The sequence below is a fragment of the Equus quagga genome, chromosome 19 (assembly GCF_021613505.1).
Source record: "Equus quagga isolate Etosha38 chromosome 19, UCLA_HA_Equagga_1.0, whole genome shotgun sequence".
NCBI lineage: Eukaryota > Metazoa > Chordata > Mammalia > Perissodactyla > Equidae > Equus > Equus quagga.
In genome coordinates, this window is record NC_060285.1 from 29207330 (window position 1) to 29227053 (window position 19724).

General features: G+C 35.2%; 1 protein-coding gene across 1 annotated transcript; it reads left to right on the plus strand.

Moving 5' to 3' along the window:
- The first annotated feature begins 10274 nt into the window (after positions 1–10274).
- LUM (lumican) lies at positions 10275–17670 on the plus strand. The gene is made up of 3 exons (XM_046646280.1): positions 10275–10559; positions 12968–13859; positions 16810–17670. Exons 2-3 carry the CDS (start codon positions 12989–12991, stop codon positions 16962–16964), a joined length of 1026 nt encoding a protein of 341 aa, XP_046502236.1. The 5' UTR covers positions 10275–10559; positions 12968–12988; the 3' UTR covers positions 16965–17670.
- The last annotated feature ends 2054 nt before the right edge of the window (positions 17671–19724 follow it).

A 19724-nucleotide genomic window follows, 5' to 3' on the forward strand; every position in this document is an offset into this window, starting at 1 on the left:
TTGCTGCTCAGTGAAACAGTAGTGTCTTGTTCTCCCTCCTGTAGAAGAAGTTGCCAGACAGTACCATAACCACATGTTTATTTGCATCTCTTCTACCAGATTTTGTGCTTCTTGAGGACAGGAGCCTGTTTAGTGCAACATCGTGTCTAAGCCTTTATAAACACTTGTCTGTGGACTGATGAATGAATGATTGGGTTCTCTTTTAAGAGGAAAATCAGAATGTTTTAAATTGTCTCACACTTAATTTTCAGTTAAAAAATAATTCTTTTTAATGATTAGCACCTGAGCCAACATCTGTTGCCGAACTTCTTTTCTTCCCCTTCTTCTTGTTCTTCTTCTTCTCTTCCCCATAGCCCCCCAGTACATAGTTGCATATTCTAGTTCTAAGTCCTTCTGGCTGGGCTGTGTGGGATGACACCTCAGCATGGCCTGATGAGCAGTGCCCTGTCCACACCCAGGATCCCAACCGGCGAAACCCGGGGCTGCCGAAGCAGAGCCTGTGAACCCAACCACTCAGCCACAGGGCTAGCCCCCTATTTTTCAGTTTTGTATTGATTTTAATTTGAATTGCATGTTGAGGAGTAGCTTCCTAAGATTTTTTTCAGTGCCTGCAGTCTTTAAAGTAATTAGATCCCAGCTACAAAGGTTAGAAGGGAACATTTTTATGCAGTTAATCCATTCCCTGATTATATTGCCATTGTGTGTACCAAGTTCTATCCATGTCCATTGCCACACCTCTTGTTCAAGCCACCATCTCAGTTTCTTGCCTGGACTAGTGCTGTTGTGGCCCATTTGGCCTTTCTGCTTCCTTTTGTCACTCTATTACTTATAAACAATCACTAGCACCCCAAAACACTTGAATGGAAATCCAAAATTCATAGTGTAGACTATTATGACCTACAAGCACTGATCATCATTACATGTCCAACTACAATTTACATGTCACTTAATCACCAGGCTTTTACTATGTGTCTTTTATTCAAAAGTTTTGAAACTTCTGTATTGCACACATTTTTCTCCACTTCCTCACCTTTTCCTACCCAGCTTAAATGTCAGTTTATTCAGGAGGGAGTCTTTCTCATGCTTGTATCCTCTTTCGCTGCATCCTATTATTTTATCTTATAATAGGATGGACTGTAATTTGTATTTGTTTTTGCATGTTGTTTAATGTAAATATTAGTATAAATATTAAGCATTTGTTAATATTAAACCTAGTTTCATATGTGTTAGCTTACAAAAGTCACCATATACTTAAAATGTTCTAAAGTACTTTAATGTATCAGCTTGTTAATCCTCTTAACATCACTGGGATGGAGGTAATTAACCCTATTTTAAAAATGTGGAAAGTGAGGTTTAAAGAGTTTACGTACAGTAATCGCCCCTTATCCACAGAGGATATGTTCCAAGACGCCCCCCCAGTGGGTGCCTGAAACCACAGATAGCACCTAACCCTATACATACGATGGTTTTTCCTATACATGCATACCTACGATAAAGTGTAATTTATAAATTAGGCAGAGAAAGAGATTAACAACACTAACTAATAGTAAAATAGAACAATTATAACAATATACTGTAATAAAAGTTACTGTAGATCTTAGCAACTTCAGTATATGAATTTTTTTCTTATTAAGTCAAGAATTTTCATATTTTCACTTAAAGGGAACACTTTACACTTTCTCTTTAGCATATCCAAATTGCCAGCATCACTACTTTTGCATTTTGGGGCCATTATTCAGTAAAATAAGGATTACTTGAACACGAGGACAGTGATACCATAACAGTCAATCTGATAACCAAGAGGCTACTAAGTGACTAACAGATGGGTAGTGTACACAGTGTCAATGTGCCGGACAAAGGGATGATTCACATCCGTGGCTGGATGGAATGGGAGGGCAAGAGATTTCATCATGCTCCTCAGAACGGCACTGAATTTAAACCTCAAGATTTGTTTGTCTCTGGAATTTTCCATTTAATATTTTCTGACTGTGGTTGACTGCAGGTAACTGAAAGCATGGAAATCAAACTACAGATAAGGGGGACCACTGTACACAGAGAGTTAGTTGCAGAGCAGACAATAGAAGAGACAGAAATGAAGGTTCCTACCTCAGAGAATTTCTGCCCCTATAAAACACCCAGCCTTCCATGTCCCCCTCTCTCACACATGCTGAAAGTGGTGGACCTCTATAACTGTAGTAATAGCTAACATTTATTGATTGTTTACTGTGTGCAGGGAATTGTTCTAAGAGGTTTACACACATTAACTTATTCGAGTTTATGATTAAAGCTTTTTGAGATAGATACCATGACCATTTCCATTTTAAAGATGAGCAAACTGAGGCAAAGTAAATGCTCAAGATCACACAACAGATACGTTGTAGAGCACTCTCAACTGCTAGAACGTATTTGGTAAACACGCACACACACACACACATGCTGGTTATTGGGGGGTAGAAGAAGGCAGGACGCCCGATGTTATCACTTTTCTATTTTGAGTTGGTATAGTACAATCTTGAGGTACTTTTTAATTTTCATATTTGAAATGATTGTTACCCTTCCTTTTTCACTCCACTTAAATCCAATTAAATATGTGTAATCATGATATACATGACACTAGACATCTGTAAAACCATAACATCTGGCAGACACGCTTCACATACAGTGACTTGTATCTGTCAGGAGAGCTTTCGAGGAAATGTCAGAGAAACTTCTAGGTTTGAGCTTTGAACTTTTTGAAACAAAACTATAATGCCATGGGCATATTTCTTGTGCTTTACCTGCTTTCATGAAAAACTAAGGGAAGTTTAATTCTTTCTTGCTTATCCTGTCAACAAAATTCAAATCCACATCATAGAAATATATTTTCTACCTTTGGTTGATTCATTGATTGAGATGAGATAATCTGAAGAAAACTAGATCTGAATAAAATATTACAATTCTCTAATGGTAAGGGTGGGATCATGTTGCACCATGATTCTGTCAACAGGGAGTTTTCAAAAGTTAATTAATTTACTATACAGATTCAGTTAAAAGCTAGGTATTCATGTACATACAAAAACTACTTAGATAAATGCTAAGGCGATCTATACTTAGATGTCAAAATACAACATTTTAAAAATGTCAGCTATTCCTCAGCTGATTTATAAAATCATTGTGATCTTATTTAAATACAATAGTATTACTTTTGGTATAACAAAATAAATATATGAAACTCCATCTAAAATTAGGCAAGGTGAGAATAACAAGCAATATTCTGAAAAAATATTTTGTTCACTCAAGAAATATATATGGAAGACCTGTGCCAAGTCTAAGGGAAAGATAAAATCCTTATTCTCTTGGAACTGACAGTCTGGAAAGTCAAAGTTACAAAATACACTCCTCAAAAATAAACAAACTAAAAATAATTCCAGAGAGTGGTAAATGGCAGGAAACTATAATATGTTAAAATGGTAGAGAATAACTAAAGGAGATCACTTCTGTCACGGATTACTTCTGTTCGTATGGTTACAAAGCTCATCTGAGGAAGCTGAGAACTAGGTGACACGAAGTCAACAATTAAAAGACCTAAGGCAACAGTTCTCAAAGTGTGGATCGTGAACATTTGAGTAGGTCCACAATGTAAAAGTCATTTTTATAATAACAATAAGATGTTATTTTCATTTTTCACTTCAATTCTCTGAGAACTGAAAAGCAGAGTTTTCCAGAGGCTACTTACATGATGATGCCATTGTATTGATGGCTAATAGAATACCTGCTTGGGTATTCTTGTGGTTTCTAGAATTTTCCATAGTGGTATGTTTAGAGTATAAATGTATTTTCAGGGATTGATTCATTTTGTTCTCAGTAACAATACTGTATTCCTGCTATCTTTGGTTACATCTGCTATTACTTCTATAACTTAGTTATTGTGCAATCAATCATCATTTTGTAATTCTCAAATTTTCCTTGTGTCTACACAAGTCAACAAAAATAGGTAATTATATTTTGTTGCCTTGTTTTGTATTAACATATTTTTAAGTTTTTCAAGAATGTTTCTAAATTTTGTGTAAAATTATTAGTATTTTGAATTCAATGTTTTATTCTATGATAAAATAAAATTATAGCATATTATTATATTTAAGGATGCATCATTGTCATAAACAAGGGAAATTCGAAGACTTTCTCAACCCACAACTGCACTGCACAAAACTGGCATGCTAGAGAGTTCTCTATGTCAAGGGAAGAAGGAATCTACTCCAAAGAAAGTGGGTGAAAATGGAAATAAACAACATAAATATGATGAAAGTCATGTATTCCTTGACTTTATGGATATTAATAACACAACTTATTTTGTCTTATACAACAGATCATTTCAAATTGTTTTATGGTACCAATTGAGTTGTTGCACCATTTTGAGACCAATCATTCAGAATTTAAAGAAAAATGAACTAAATATTTAACTGGAGATGCAACAGACTCTAAAAGTAAAAAATTATTTGTTGTATCTTTTCAAACTAGAAATGAAAAGCCACAGAACATTTTCCTGGATAAAGTACATTGCATGGACCGAGACGTACACACAAAAGTTGAAAGACTAAGATGATATTGCTAAATGCTTACTGGATGAAAAGTCTGTGAAAGAAATCATAGTGAGCCACTTACCAGTGATACAATAACTCATCAAAATACAAATTTATCCAAAACATGAAACTGACTTAATATTGCATCTGAACAATTGTCTTTTTTGCCTTAACAAATGGGCAAATCTATAGATGATTCTGGCTGAACTAGTCACTTTTTTTTTTTAATGGAGTACCATTTTTAATTAAACATAATTGACATACAAACTATGATTTGCCAGAATGGGATATTTGACAAATATATTCTCAAAAAACAAAATGCATCTTTCACTTTCAGGAAAACAACTGAAACTATCTGATAAAATTCAAACTATCAAGCAAAATATTAGAATTTTAGAAACCAGAGCAGAAAGTATTCCTTGGTATGATTTCAGGTTCCACATTACAATCAAATTTTAAGAAATGACCACTTTTTGAGGTTTTATGCTTTATTATTAAGGAAGAGTATTTAAAATTACCTTTAAAAAGCTATTAATATACTTTGTTTCCCAATTAAATAGCTGCATAAGATTTTCTTTATATGAATGAACTATAGCAACATATCACACTTGGCTGAACAAAGAAGCAGCTATAAGAATCCCTCTCTCATCTATTAAGCCATGTATTAAATAGATTTGCAAAATATAAGGTAATTCCACTTATCTCACTAAGCAGTTTTTGGAAAATATAGGTATTTTTCAGAAAAATATGTTATTTACGTTAACATGTAATGGATTCACTATTGTTATCTTAGTGAATTACTTAAGTACTTAAAATATTTCTTAGTTTTAATTTTAAATGTGGTAAATACTGATAAGTGTCCCCCACATATATCCTTGAGATCTTCAAAATATCAATAATTTTGAAGAATATAAAGCATCTTGTCAAGGCTGCTGGTTTGTGGGAAAAACATTTCAGTCCGAACAGCTGGTAAACGCTCTGAAGTAGGAACAGCCTCGGTTTATTCGAAGATGAGAGAAAAATTCAAAATGTCACAGGATAAGGGAGGAGAAGAAAGAAATGAGATGGCATTAGCAAGTTCAACCAAAGTCAGATCCTTTAAGGTCTCACAGACCAAAGGTAAGGAATGCAAAAGAAGTGGCACTACCAGACATGATTTAGGAAATAAAACTTCAACAATGAGATCACAGAAATTTTAGGCTTGATTATATCCAAGATTCATGAATGCTCAGTGAAAATATATTCTCATGTACTATTGGTTGGAGTGATAACAAGAAGAACACTTTTGAGACAATTAGACCATAACTGCAAAGTCTAAAAACGTGCATGCACTTTTCTCCAGAAATTCCATTTTTGGAATTTTCCTATTGCACTAGTGCACAAAGTTTGCTAAATAGAGTATTATTTGTCATAACAATTAAATAATCAAAACAACAAACAAAAAATGTTGAAACCACTGAATCCCTCACTGTTGATCAAAAACATAACTTTTGATACTTGCATACAAGGCTGAGCTCTGTGACTATACAAAATATTAATGAAAAATAAGATAAAAATATTAGGTAAAAAATGCAGGGTATATAAGACAGGAGAGAGAGACAGAGAAAGAAAAGGAAATGAAATTCTGTTGTGTGTATATGCCTGAAATTTTTGAAGTAATAAACAAAATCTGAAAAACGATTCCTTCTAGGGAGTGGGATTGGAAAGCCAGTTGGGTGAGGGATTATTTTATGTTGAACCTTATATCCTGGAATGCTGTTAAATGTTTCAGCGTGTTATACCATTCCTATATATTACTTTCATAATGCAAATGAACTAACCCAAAAATATAACAAATCCTATTGTTGATAATTCTAAAAATTTATTTTCATGTAAGATGCCAAGAGAAATGAAAGCAATTGTAGAAAGAGTTTAAAAATATGCATCCAGGCCTGGCCCAGAGGCATAGTGATTAAGTTTGCACTCTGCTGCAGTGGCCCATGGTTCGTGGGTTCAGATCCAGGGTGTGGACCTCACACCACTCATCAAGCCGTGCTGTGGCGGCATCCCACATACAAAATAGAGGAATATTGGCACAGATGTTAGCTCAGGGACAATCTTTCTCAAGCAAAAGGAGGAATATTGGCAACAGATGTTACCTATGGGCCAATCTTCTTCACCAAAATAAATATATATATATATATATATACATATCCATATGAGCATAAAGACTATGAAGATAAAAGATAGTTCCATGGTTTGTAAGAAACGCTAAAATTGAGAATGGCAATAAGATTGATTTGAGGGAGGAAAAAATTCAAATCCACTCCTACATTGTCTGATTGGAAAACAAACCACTTACTAAAAAGATATTTTCATTTAAAATGTGTCCATTGAGGTAAGCAGAGTAGACAGATTTAGTACAACCAATTTGAAGAACAAAATTCTATCATACGTTATAGTGCTTTTCAACTTATAAGAGAAAGCAAATGTTCACTGTAATGGGAAAAAATAACAACTGCATTATGGTACATCTATATAATAGAATTTCATCTAGTAAATAAAAATGACATTAGAGAATAATATTTAATGATATAGAACAGTGTCCACAACTTACTGTCATGTAGAAAAGGATACAAAACTATCTGCACAATGTTGTAATATTTTTGTGAAAACCAAAGTGTCTATGAGTTTGTGTGTGTACACTCACAGTCTAAGATAAAACAATTAAACATGATTATCTCTGGGTTAGAATAGTTACTTTCATCTTTTCTCATGTAATTATTCTCCAAATGTACTAAAATTCTTATTTTCTTCTTTTCCTCTCCTTTTTCCAAATGTGGTAAAACAAACTACTTTTATGAAATTTCTATTAAGAAAAAGGTTGAGTTTGAAATCCCAATGTACAGAATGATAAAAGTAGAACTTTCTCCTCTACTAATAGGGAATTGTCACATTTCATCATATTCGATGCTTTCAGATGACTTCACATACAAAGATGCACAGTCATACATCACTATCTACAAAGTGCAGGGAAAGGTGAAATGCCATCTGTCCACCATGTGGAAAGGGAAAACAATGTTACAGGTGGTTTGGATGGAGTACTGACAACACACTAGCTTTAGCTCTTTATAGGAGAGAAAAAGACCTACAACAGAACTTGGGGAATTTGTTTCATAGCACCCATCAATTAAATGATCTCTGAGATTCATTCCAAATCAGTGGTTCTATGACTCTATGAATAATAACTAAAAACAGCTATAAGACGTTAAGTATTTCAATGTATCAATCACTTATATTATGCCAAGCCTTATACCAATGGCATTATACACACCGTGTCCTTTGATGCTCTTAAGTTTTCCTATAGACATCAACACATCCACTTGGAAGATGAAGACACTAAAGCTATCAAGATTACATAATTTTTTCATTTTTACTCCTGGTAGCTTGCTTGAAAAAATTTCCAATCTTTCCACAAAGTCTGGGCTCTTTACTACTTTCTTATTCCAGGATCTACTTTTCAGAGTTCACCAGCTAGGGTGGATCAAGCAAGATCTGCCATCAAAATAGTTAGGACAAAGGAAATAGTCAAGATCTGGTGAGCCTGGGGTTTTGAGAAGTCCAAGATTGATTCAGAATGAGTTGGGTGAAATAGTCATAGTGTTCCTCATCATCTTGGTTGGTCTCAAGTGACAGAGGAAATCTAACTGTTGGGATGAGGGGACAGCTCAATTATTTTAACACGAATATGAATGAAATCTCCAACATCCATTGCCACAAATAAACTGAATCTCCATTTGCCAGGGTGGAAAGCTCATACCTTACCCAGAATGTCTAGCATGGATGTGAGCGTGTACACGCATGTGAGTGTGTGATATACAAGGAAAGAAACTATTGCTTAGATAATTTGTGGCCTTTTTAAAAAGATTGCCTAGTTAATATTTCAGTTTTCTCTCAACTGGCAATGATATTGCCTGTAAAATATTTTGAACTGCTTCAATTAGGTACCCTTATCGCGGTTCCATCCTGTTCACCCTCTTCCCAATGGGTGCAGATGTTCATGATTTTGTTCTTCCATTTTCTTGTTAGGTGACTTTTAGCAAATTATTTAGATTTTTCTCAGTCTCTCCATTTCTACTTCTGAAAATGTGATAATAATACTTACATGGATTATAAAGCATGAAATTTAAAGTTAGAAATATGTGAAAACTCTGAGAATAAATCATGGGATAAAGTAGACACCCTCTGAACATCAATTTCATTTCTTTCTAATGGGCCCAAGAAACATGATTTACAATGTATTACATTAGCCAATTGTGGGTCTCACAGAACTGATTATATTAAATAAATGTATAGGTTAACAATATCATCTTCACAAGGAGCTAAATCCAATGTAATGCATTTAAACTCCACTACAGACGCTACAACACATTTATTGGTTTATAAAGAAAAATTCTACTAGTAGATAGCTAGAAGTTTTCCCAAAAAATCTCAGGTTATAGAATTTGACCCTCTCAAAGTTAACGCTTAGAATTGTTTTAACTATCCTAGAACAAACCACTTTGTTCTATTTGTCTTTCTCTTTTTTTTTCTTCGAAGTTTATTTTTTTCCTCTATTACAAAACTAAAGCCTTTCTATAATGTTCTTAAAATGATAATAATAAAATGTCATACTGTGAATCACCTTACAATTCTGAGTTACTTAAGGAAGACTATCTTTTGTTTTCAAACAGTTCTATGACAAAAATAAGGTGTTTATTCTAATACTAATTTTTAAGACAAATGCATTAGAGTCACAGAAATTAAATAACTTTCCAAAGGTCTCATAGCTAAAAAGTGACATATTTAAGTTATTTTAAAAGGGAGAGATCTTACAATGTGGCAACTTATATTAAAATATCTGGTACTAAGAGTTCTTTTAAACATGAGGAAATGAAAATTCTGGAGGAAAAAGATCCTGTAAATACAGCTGATACAATCACAATGGAAATAGGCAAGGAATTGAGTAGATCTTTCACTTGCTAGAAGCATGCATCAGAAACTGACAATAATAGATAAATCAAACAAGCCTTTGGGCGATTACAGCTTTGCATAACTTTTAGTTTTTTTAAAAAAAAATATATTGCTAGCATGCAATGACAGTATAAAAGATTATTGCCTTGTGATATTTTTAGTACACATTTTTTTTCATGTTCTTTTATGCTTTTTGGCATTAAGCTATAGAATACTATCCCCAAGTAAGGTTTTGGATGAATTCCTAAATTAAATCCACAAAATAAGAAACAGGCAGGACATAGCTGATTGGTTCCAGACCTGAATAGCATAAAATGAGTCCCCTTAACATAATAAGCAAACCAGAAATGTTGATATTTATCACTTGTATCAGAGAGTAAATGAAGCATTTTTCATATTTTAGAAACTAGTGTAGTTACCTTCCTGGCCAAAATTAAGTTATTCCAAGTAAATCAATATAGATTTCAAGAGTAGTGGGCAAAAAGGATTCAATTCCTCTAGACCCTGCTTTGTATTTGTATTTTCCTGAAATTATTTGATCTATGATTTATTAAACCTCTATGTGAACACGATAGTTGGTTGAGAGAATCACATTTAATTGTTGCCACAGCTACAGAAGGAAAGAGCTTTGTAAGAGAAATGTTCTCACTGTAGAAACCTCCTTCGCAGCAGGACTCAGTTCTTGGTTAAAAGCTATGGTATTTGAGCTTGTTAAGCACGTATCTCCCATTCCATAGGGAATGAGCCGGGCAGCCTTTGCTCACGACGTCCACCTGCACTTCGTTAGAGAGCAGAGTGTTCACATGCCACACCACAAGATCCCCACAATGACATAACTCCATTCAGAGACTGGCGTGACTGGGCTGGATTTTCCCCCCTTCAGCTCTTGTATCACTAAGAATCTGGCAGCCAGTTCCGTCCTGACAGAGTTTACAGCATATATTGGTGGATTCTTGTCCATAGTGCATCTGCTTTAAGAATTAACGAAAGCAGTGTCAAGACAGTAAGGTAAGTGCTGTTTTAACTATAGCACTGGGGATGCTGTTTGGGACAGTGTTTATTGTAACAGGAACAGAAAATATTCCAGAGCAACTTTACCAACTGCGAGTCAACAGCAAATCCAGTTTTGAGCATTTACTTTCACATTTTGCTTAATATGCATTCTATGATTTATGGATTTGAGATAAATTTTATACAGTATATACTGTATTGCTTGGCAAAGGAAGTTATAAAAAGTTTCAAGCTTGGAATGAGAAAATATTTAAACTAGACAGTGAAATAGTGTAGCAATTAAAATGTTTGTTATTTTTATGCTAATTAGTTATAGAGAGATGTTAGTATTGTTCAAACCTACTTTTGGAACAAAGAAAAGCCACTTCCATCAGTATTCAAAATATTTTGCAACAAGTATATTGTTATCTTTTGTTACAACTTGTCATAAACATTTTATGTTGTAAAATGTGAGCTAAAATACATAGGCACTTATGGATTATTTATTTCTACTTTGTTACTTTTAAAGAGTTTTTTGGATGTGTATCTTAAGGAACATGTTTTAAAGAAATTCTGGGAAACATGATTTACTTTTTGCAAAAAGCATTTCCTCCATAGCCACAGGTATTTGAAAAAACTGAGGGGAAAGTAGAGTGTGATTTTCCTTCACAATGGAGTCACTATATGGTTACAAACTCTCTGAATTCAGAGCCTGTGTTTTTACTCGGCCAAAAAATATGGAAACATTTTTTCATCACTATTCAATACACGTATTATAGTTACCATGACTATTTTGGTTTATACTTTATTTGAAATAAGGTGGAAGCTTATTAATGAAGCAAGACAAATCATTTACATCCTGTAACTTATAAAGAATCTTATAATTACGTTAGTACTGTGTAATTGTTCTCATGGCTAAGTCCTGTCAACTGAATTAAATGATTCCATCATAATCTTAGGGAATAATTTACTATAAATCTGGCTACATGTTACATTATGTCAGCTATCAAAGTGATTCTAACAACTTTTTGAGTGTGTTTCATCTGCTAAAATAAAGTACTTCATAATCCTAAATTAAAGCAAAGAAAAGTATGTTTAAAATTCTGGATACTAAAAAATCCTACTTATCTCAAACTACCTAGGTCCAAAAACTTGTAGCGCATTTCTCACAGGAAGATATATTATTTTATGGTTATCTATTGGAATGTGGATCCTGCTTCACATGAATGAGCTCCTTCCCAGAGTTACCAACTTCTCCTCAGCCATAACTCTTCACTCTACAAAAGTCCAATTCTTATATCTTATTTCTCTTTACCTTGATTGCTGACCCATACTTCCCCAAGCAACTGAAATGTACTTTACTGAGCCTCACCTTAGAAATGTGTTTCACTGTTATAAATTGTTTTTAATTTATCTAGTCTCAGTTTTATCCTTTCCTACATGGCTCCTAATGCCACTGTTACATACAGACCTCCCTCAGTTCCCATCTCTCTCCCACTTCCATTCTGTGAGATCACTAAAATCCAGAGAAGTGAATCATGCCATCTTAAATTTTGGCATGAAGGGAGTAGAAAACTTCTGAGTTATTGAGAGAAAAGAGAACTTTAATTCAAAACTTGGAAAAGAATCTTTCTCTGCCAGTTAGATCTCTTTCTAGGTTTAAACATTTTTAGAATTTGTGACATTTCCCTGACTAATAAGCAGTAGTTTTGCTAAAACTAATAGACTAAGTATTAATTGCAGAACACAGTTTTGTAATGTGCTTTAAAGTATGGAATGTTAAACCAAAAATGGAATAATATGCACACGCACCTCCACAAAGAATTCTGATCCCCTTTCTCAGAACCAACAACAATAACCAGATGTTTTTAAAGGAATGTCAACCCCCCTGCTCTGCCCTCCCCCAACACACACACATAAGAACAGCTTTCCTCCAGGCAAAACCACAGATTGCCCATGTTCCCAGGAAGGGTCTTCTTAATGAGACATTTTAATGATATTGAATGATAAGGTAGTGGGTACAGTTGACAACTGTCTTCTCATTTTTATTTCTTCTGGTTTTGAAGAGTGTTCTGAAAGCAATGTTTTACCATGGTGGTCAATGGGCACCACCCAGAAACCTCTTGTAGGAAGGCATTTAATTAAGGAAAGACCTAGAAAGACTGACGGGAACAATAAGGCCTGACTCACCCAGAAGGGGGCGTATGTATATGCAATCTAATCTGAAACTTGTTCACCACCCCACAAGTTGTAAATCTACATCCTTATCCTCACACTTGAATAAAAATTAAGACATTGTTAGATGCACTAAAAAAGCACTATAAAATAGTAAAATACACCTTTGCTGGTGCATTGAACATTGCAAATCAAATATCCTTTACCTGAAACTATACTATCTTATAATAATATGTTTCCACTTTATTTAGGATTCAAAGCATTTCCCAAAAATGAATCCAGGTGCGTTTATTTTCCTCTTGGCATTGATCAGTGGTACCAGCGGCTACTACTACGACGATTATGATTACAGTATCCCCCTATCGATTTATGGGCGATCATCACCAAACTGTGCACCAGAATGTAACTGCCCTGAAAGCTATCCAACAGCCATGTATTGCGATGAACTGAAACTGAAAAGTGTGCCAATGGTGCCTCCTGGAATTAAGTACCTTTACCTTCGGAATAACCAGATTGACCATATTGATGAAAAGGCCTTTGAAAATGTAACCGATCTACAGTGGCTCATTCTAGATCATAACCTCCTAGAAAATTCCAAGATAAAAGGAAGAGTTTTCTCTAAATTGAAACAACTGAAGAAGCTGCACATAAATCACAACAATCTGACAGAGTCTGTGGGCCCACTTCCCAAATCTCTGGTGGACCTGCAGCTTACTCACAACAAGATCACGAAGCTCGGCTCCTTTGATGGACTGGTAAACCTGACCATGGTCCATCTTCAACACAATCAACTGAAAGAGGATGCCATTTCAGCTGCTTTTAGAGGTCTTAAGTCCCTTGAGTACCTTGACTTGAGCTTCAATCAGATGAGCAAACTGCCTACAGGTCTCCCCGTCTCTCTTCTGACTCTCTATTTAGACAACAATAAGATCAGCAACATCCCTGATGAGTATTTCAAGCGTTTTAATGGACTGCAGTATCTACGTTTATCTCATAATGAGCTAGCTGATGGTGGAATACCTGGAAATTCTTTTAATGTCTCCTCTCTGCTTGAGCTGGATCTCTCCTATAACAAGCTTAAAAACATACCGACTGTCAATGAAAACCTTGAAAATTATTACCTGGAGGTCAATGAACTTGAAAGTAAGTAGAAAGCTGTGCCTGTGTTTCATTGCTATTTCCTCAAGTTTTAAATGCCTAAGCTGTGTAACACAAATATTGCATCTGTCTCTGTTTTTAAAAAAAGAAAAAAAAAACAATGAAAATGCCAATAAAATATCCCTCCAATTCAAAGATGGAAGAATTCTAGCTCAGTTATTTATCCAATATCTGGCCTTTCTTTGGAGTATCCAGATAAGAAACCATTGAGATCATAGAATTTAAACACTAATTTCTTCAAATTTAATATTCAAGGCTAATTAATCCTGCTGAGTTATCTCTTGCCATTTATCTGTTACTATTTGCCTCCTTCATGACTTAGATTTGTGTTCTACATTTTTTCCTTGGCAAGATCTAGCTGAGGGAGGAATAAATAAGTCCAGAAGAGGCACAGCTAGGAGAGGCTTCAAATCGCCCTTCTGCTTGTCCTCAGAGCAGCCTGTCTGTACTCATGGTCTTCTCTGACATGATTACTTGGGACTCAACATATTACTATCATGATCATCGTCTCTCTTTGTTCCCTGGTATGGTGTGCATGCTCTTTACTGTGTTCTTATGAGGACTGAGAATGATTAAGGAGGGAAGGAATATGATGAGGGTTTGGAACATTTTTGTAATAGCATTACAGAGCCCATTTTCTTATATACAAGCCTTTGCCTCATTTGATTTTGCCACAGCTTCTCCTTCCTTTCTCTTGTTGCCATAGTTTATTTCCATTTATCTTCTGAGTGGGAGTTTGATCCGATCCACTTGGGCTGTTTATGCACTCATCTGGTCTTCTGGGACATTTTCAATTTAAGCTATACAAATTCAGGTGGGAAACTGACATATCCCATTCCCCACCTTACTGTTTAATAAAGGTTGGCAGAAGAGAAAACCTATTATTCATGGATAAAGTTTGTTAAATCAAAAATCAATTGGGAAGCACTGATTCACACATAAAACAATTCTATCTGAAAAATAGTCTATTGAAATTGAACATTTTTATACCATGAAAGTCGGTTCACTTGTTATAGGATAAGGATATTGACATACGTATCAGAAAAATTACAATGTGCCTTGTTAATATGATACTTTGTAATTCTACAACAATTTTATGTAGCAGAATTGGGGTGTTCTCATGAAGCAGTCCATGATTGCCAACTCTGAAATGCCACCTGTTCTTTCTCGTATCTGGAAAGCTTGTTTGTCATACAATACACAGTAAAGCTATCAGAGCTGAACTCTTACAGTCCTTTCCAGTGGAAAATTCACTATGTGGCAATATACGGTCCCACATTATAAACATTTGTGGTTAAGAGGAAGGATACTCAGGCCAAAACGTTAACCAGATTTAAGGTGTGAGAAGGCGAAGAAATCCATTAGATTTGGTGGGTGGAGGTTAGCCGAGAGCGAGACTACCTCCTACTCTGAGACAAGAAAGGGGAGAGATACAGACATAGGAGCATTTGGAGGTGTAAAGACCAGTTTTCATTGCATGAGTAAAAGAAGGAAGAGCCAATGAAGGAGATGGGAAAGGTAGTCTATGGGACAAATGCCAACAGCCACTCAGTGCCAAGCTGAGATTTGAAACCACCGTGCCTAGCACATGTGGTCATTTGAAAACGAGTTGTTACTTTTCTTCCTTCCTTATCCTTGATATTTAGGTATATACATTTTAGGTATTCTTGTCATTTGACTTTGCATGTATGTCTTCAATATGGCTTATTTTGCCACATAATAATTATGCATATCAATTGTCTGCATTCTTTTAAGATAAAAGGAGCCTCTTAATATTTTTCTAATACTAGGAAATATATAGCCAAAAAATATTTCTCGTATTTCAAACTTGCAACTGTAAGCATTAGCCTAATTGTAGATGTTCCTAATGTAATTTGGAAAAAAGAAAAAAATTAAAAGGAGGCCAATAATTATTTATTACATATTATGTGCTAGCACTTTGTGAAGTGCTTTACATATTTTAGTTTAATCTTCATGCAAAACAGTGTGATAGATATGTTATATCTAACAAACAGATCAAATAAATGTTCCACAGTCACTTGGATGGTAAATGGCAGAGGCAGAAAACTAATGTAGGCTTAAGCCCATGTTTTTTCCACTGTTCCATCCATTCTCAGAGGTAGGTACCATAAGAAGAATCTCTGGAATTTGACTGACGAGTTATTTAAGACAACATCTTAAGGAAAGTGTGTTTAGGCTTTCACTCAAGTCACTGTTAAGTAGAATTTGAGAATGAAAGAAAATAACAACATAGAAGATCAGATAATGTTAATCTGAAATAGACTTGGGCAAAATAGACCATGTATACACATAGATCATGCCGTCTCGTAAATCTTAGTTTCTCTTAAGAACTAAATCAGTTTTTCATTTGTGGCAGCTTTTTGACCACAGAAAAAAGAACATGGGCTCAGATGGTGGACATTCCATGCTTTGGTTTTTGCTTTGTAGTTTTGAATCATTGCCATAGAGTGTGGTTGTTGGAAAACTCTTTAGAGTTTATCTAGTTAACCTCTCTTATTTTAAGATGAAAAACTCCAGGGTGTTTATATTGGTGAGATTGTTCATACAACAGCACCAATCTGAGATTTCTTCAGGCTAGACTAAATATTTTGAAAGATTGCTTAGATAACATGATGCACTAATTGAATGTCTTTCTAAAATCAAATATTTCTAAATCAAGAACCTAAATAAGTTCTGTTCTTTGAAAAATTCCATTGAATGTCCCGATCTACCATGGGAATTCTTTACTAAATATTGCTGTGTCATTTGGTAGCCTGACATATACCTTTAGTAGCTTCAAATTCAAAGATACATCAAATAAGTGGGAAGAAGTCCTATTAGATATTATGGATTTGAGGAATTTTTTAAATGATTATCTCAAAGCCTGTGTACTCAAAAAAGAAATGATTAAAGTTTTCCATTCTTTAATTTACAGAGTTTGAAGTAAAGAGCTTCTGTAAGATCCTGGGACCTCTATCCTACTCCAAGATCAAGCATTTGCGTTTGGATGGCAATCGCCTCACCCATACTAGTCTGCCACCTGATATGTATGAATGTCTACGCGTAGCAAATGAAATCACTGTTACTTAATATCAACTAATTCCAATTATATTGAGGTGTATCCTGGAGCAACATTTTATGGTTATGTTTTTTTGTGTGTCAGTTTTCATAATATTTCATAATGTTTCATAATATTCATTTTTGTTGTTTATTACTTCCATGAATTTTAAATTCCGAGGGAAAATGTTTTGTAAACATTTTACTACTTTTTTTAAAAGAAAAGATGAAAGGCAGGCCTATTTCATCACAAGCACAGACACATACACACACACAGACAACAAACTTAATGCTGTATTTGTAAATTTAGTGTTTTCCACATCTCTACCGTCAAATGATGTACAAAGCCTTTTACTGGTTGTATGGAAGTCAGCCAAGTTTTGTAATTCCTTAATCTTAAGTTAATGTGCCAAAAAGCATGGACTACATACAAATGGGTGTTTACTGTCTTGAGCAAACCATCTCAATTTTTAAATGCTCAAATTTTAATGTTCAAATTTGTTTTGCTGAAAAATAGGTGGTAAATTTTGAGATCAATGATTATGCAAAGTACTAGACAAAATTCATTAAGCCGCATACACTTAAAGCAGTATTTTTAGTATTAAAAATTCATGTAGTTACCTAGTGAAACTTTTCTTTTCTAGAATTATTTCACTCTAAGTCCCATGTATGTTTCTTTTTGATTATTTGCATGTTATGTTTAACAAGCTAATAGCAAAATAAAACATAGCAAATGGCATCACTGTGTTTGACTTTTTGTGAAATTCCAATCTCTCATTTCTAAAATATATAAAATAATAGATTCGAATTCAAAAAAATATGTCTAGCCTGCAATAGTTTACTTATCTTAAGTAGAATTTTTAAATAAACTGTCTGCTTCTAGCATCCACATCCTAAGAGTTTCTAAACGTATCTTACAATAGTGTCCTTAAAAGTGTACAGATCCGATTCCCATTTGCAGGGTGGAGGGATTTCTCCTCTTGCCCCACCAAGCAATTCTCTGGACATCAACTGGGTGTCCTACAATTCAATTCAATTGTGACACTATCTACCTAGAGACAGCCTCAGATTCCATGGATGAAGGGTTCAGTCCTACAAGACTGCACCTCCCTCCACCCCCACTTTAGATGCCAGTCACAAGCTCGGGTAGTTTACCTGTACTTCTGACCAACTGGCTATGGATGAGAGGTTCCCAAGACCCCCTCCTTCAGTTCGGTTAATTTGTTAGAGCAGCTCACAGAACTCAGGAAACATATTTACTCACTAGAATACTGGTCTATTAAAAGGATATATGTCAGGAACAGCCAGACAGAAGTGAAGTATAGTGCAAGGTATGAGGGAAGGGCACTGAGCTTCCATGCCCTCTTCAAGAGCTCCAGTCTCCCCAAATCTCCACTTGTTCATCAATTTGGAAGCTCTCCGAACCTTTCCCTTTCGGGTTTTTATAGAAGCTTCATTACAAACACGTGATGGGTTAAATCACTGGCCACTACAATTGAACTCATCTGCAGCCCCTCTGGCTTCGCTGGAGGTGAGGAGGAGAGAATGAAAGTTCCAACCCTCTAATTACTCAGTTAATTCTCCCGGCAACCAGCTCCCATCCTTAGGTTACCTAAGGGCTCTCCAAAAGTTACCTCATCAACATAAAAAAGACATATTTGTCAGTCTTGTCACAGGAAATTCCAAAGGTTTTAGAAGCTGTGAGCCAGGAACCATGGACAAAGAGCAAATATATATGAGAAATGTAATTTGGTCATCTGAGTGACCAAATATGTATTTCTAATAAATCACAATATTGTAGTTCTTAAATCTCACACTTTGCTTGGGTATTTGCCATTATTCTCATTTCTGTGGGTTTACTAGTTCATACGCAATGATGTTCTATTAAATAAGAAGCTGCCGTGAGATCTCATCAATCACTGCTTGATTCTTAAGCAAAATGGTGGATAACTCCCAGGATTGAAAATGTTGAAGATATATAAATGTTTCTGAAAATGAGACTTTAAAAATCAATTTATTTTGAAGTCAATATATTAGTAACAGTTTATAATCCAGTAACAACAGGTTTCAGCTTTCTGTATTGTGGATATCTATGATTCTATACAATGGGAAATAGTAGGGTATATAATTTATAAAACTAACTTCTACCTTATCAAGTTAACAATACAGCATACGTGCAGAGCCAAATGTTGTGCAATCAAAACTATACTCATCCCTTATGAGTGCATATATAGTATCAAATCTGCCTAAAAGAAAGAAAGTGTTACTGAGCCCTAAGCTACTGGTGACCTGCAAGTGGGTCTTTTTGCCTAGAGCCACTCTTGCTAATAAAATGAGGATAGCAGAGCAGAAATGTTATTCATTCATCCACGAATGGAGGCAGTAGAGCTCATGCTCTAAAACACCTTCTCCTGGAAGGGAAGGTGAGCAGTGTCTTTATGGGATGTGAAGGGCAAGGAGTCTCCTCGTCATCTCTGGGGCAGGGGCGTTTGGGGCATGCACAGATCTTTCCTTCTTGCCCATGACACCTTTGCACACAGTTCCTTTTGCATACAGCACCCCATCACCATTCTGGACCTTTCTGGTTTGGACCCTTTCTGTGGTTTGGCCATGTGGCAACGTTCTGCCTTGGTTCCTGTAAGCAAGTACAACTTGAAAACAAAGCACTAGACATGGAAATTGATTTGGGGTCTTCCCTAGGTGACTGAAGCATCTCTCTAAAGCATAATGTGTTTTAACAGAGCATTTTTAGTGAACTCTATCCTATGATAAAATGAGCTATCATCAAAAGCC

Coding starts and splice junctions, on each gene's coding strand:
- LUM (XM_046646280.1), top strand. CDS start 12,989: ATGAATCCAGGTGCGTTTATTTTCCTCTTGGCATTGATCAGTGGTACC. Junction 13,860..16,809: donor GGAGGTCAATGAACTTGAAA/GTAAGTAGAAAG, acceptor TTTAATTTACAG/AGTTTGAAGTAAAGAGCTTC.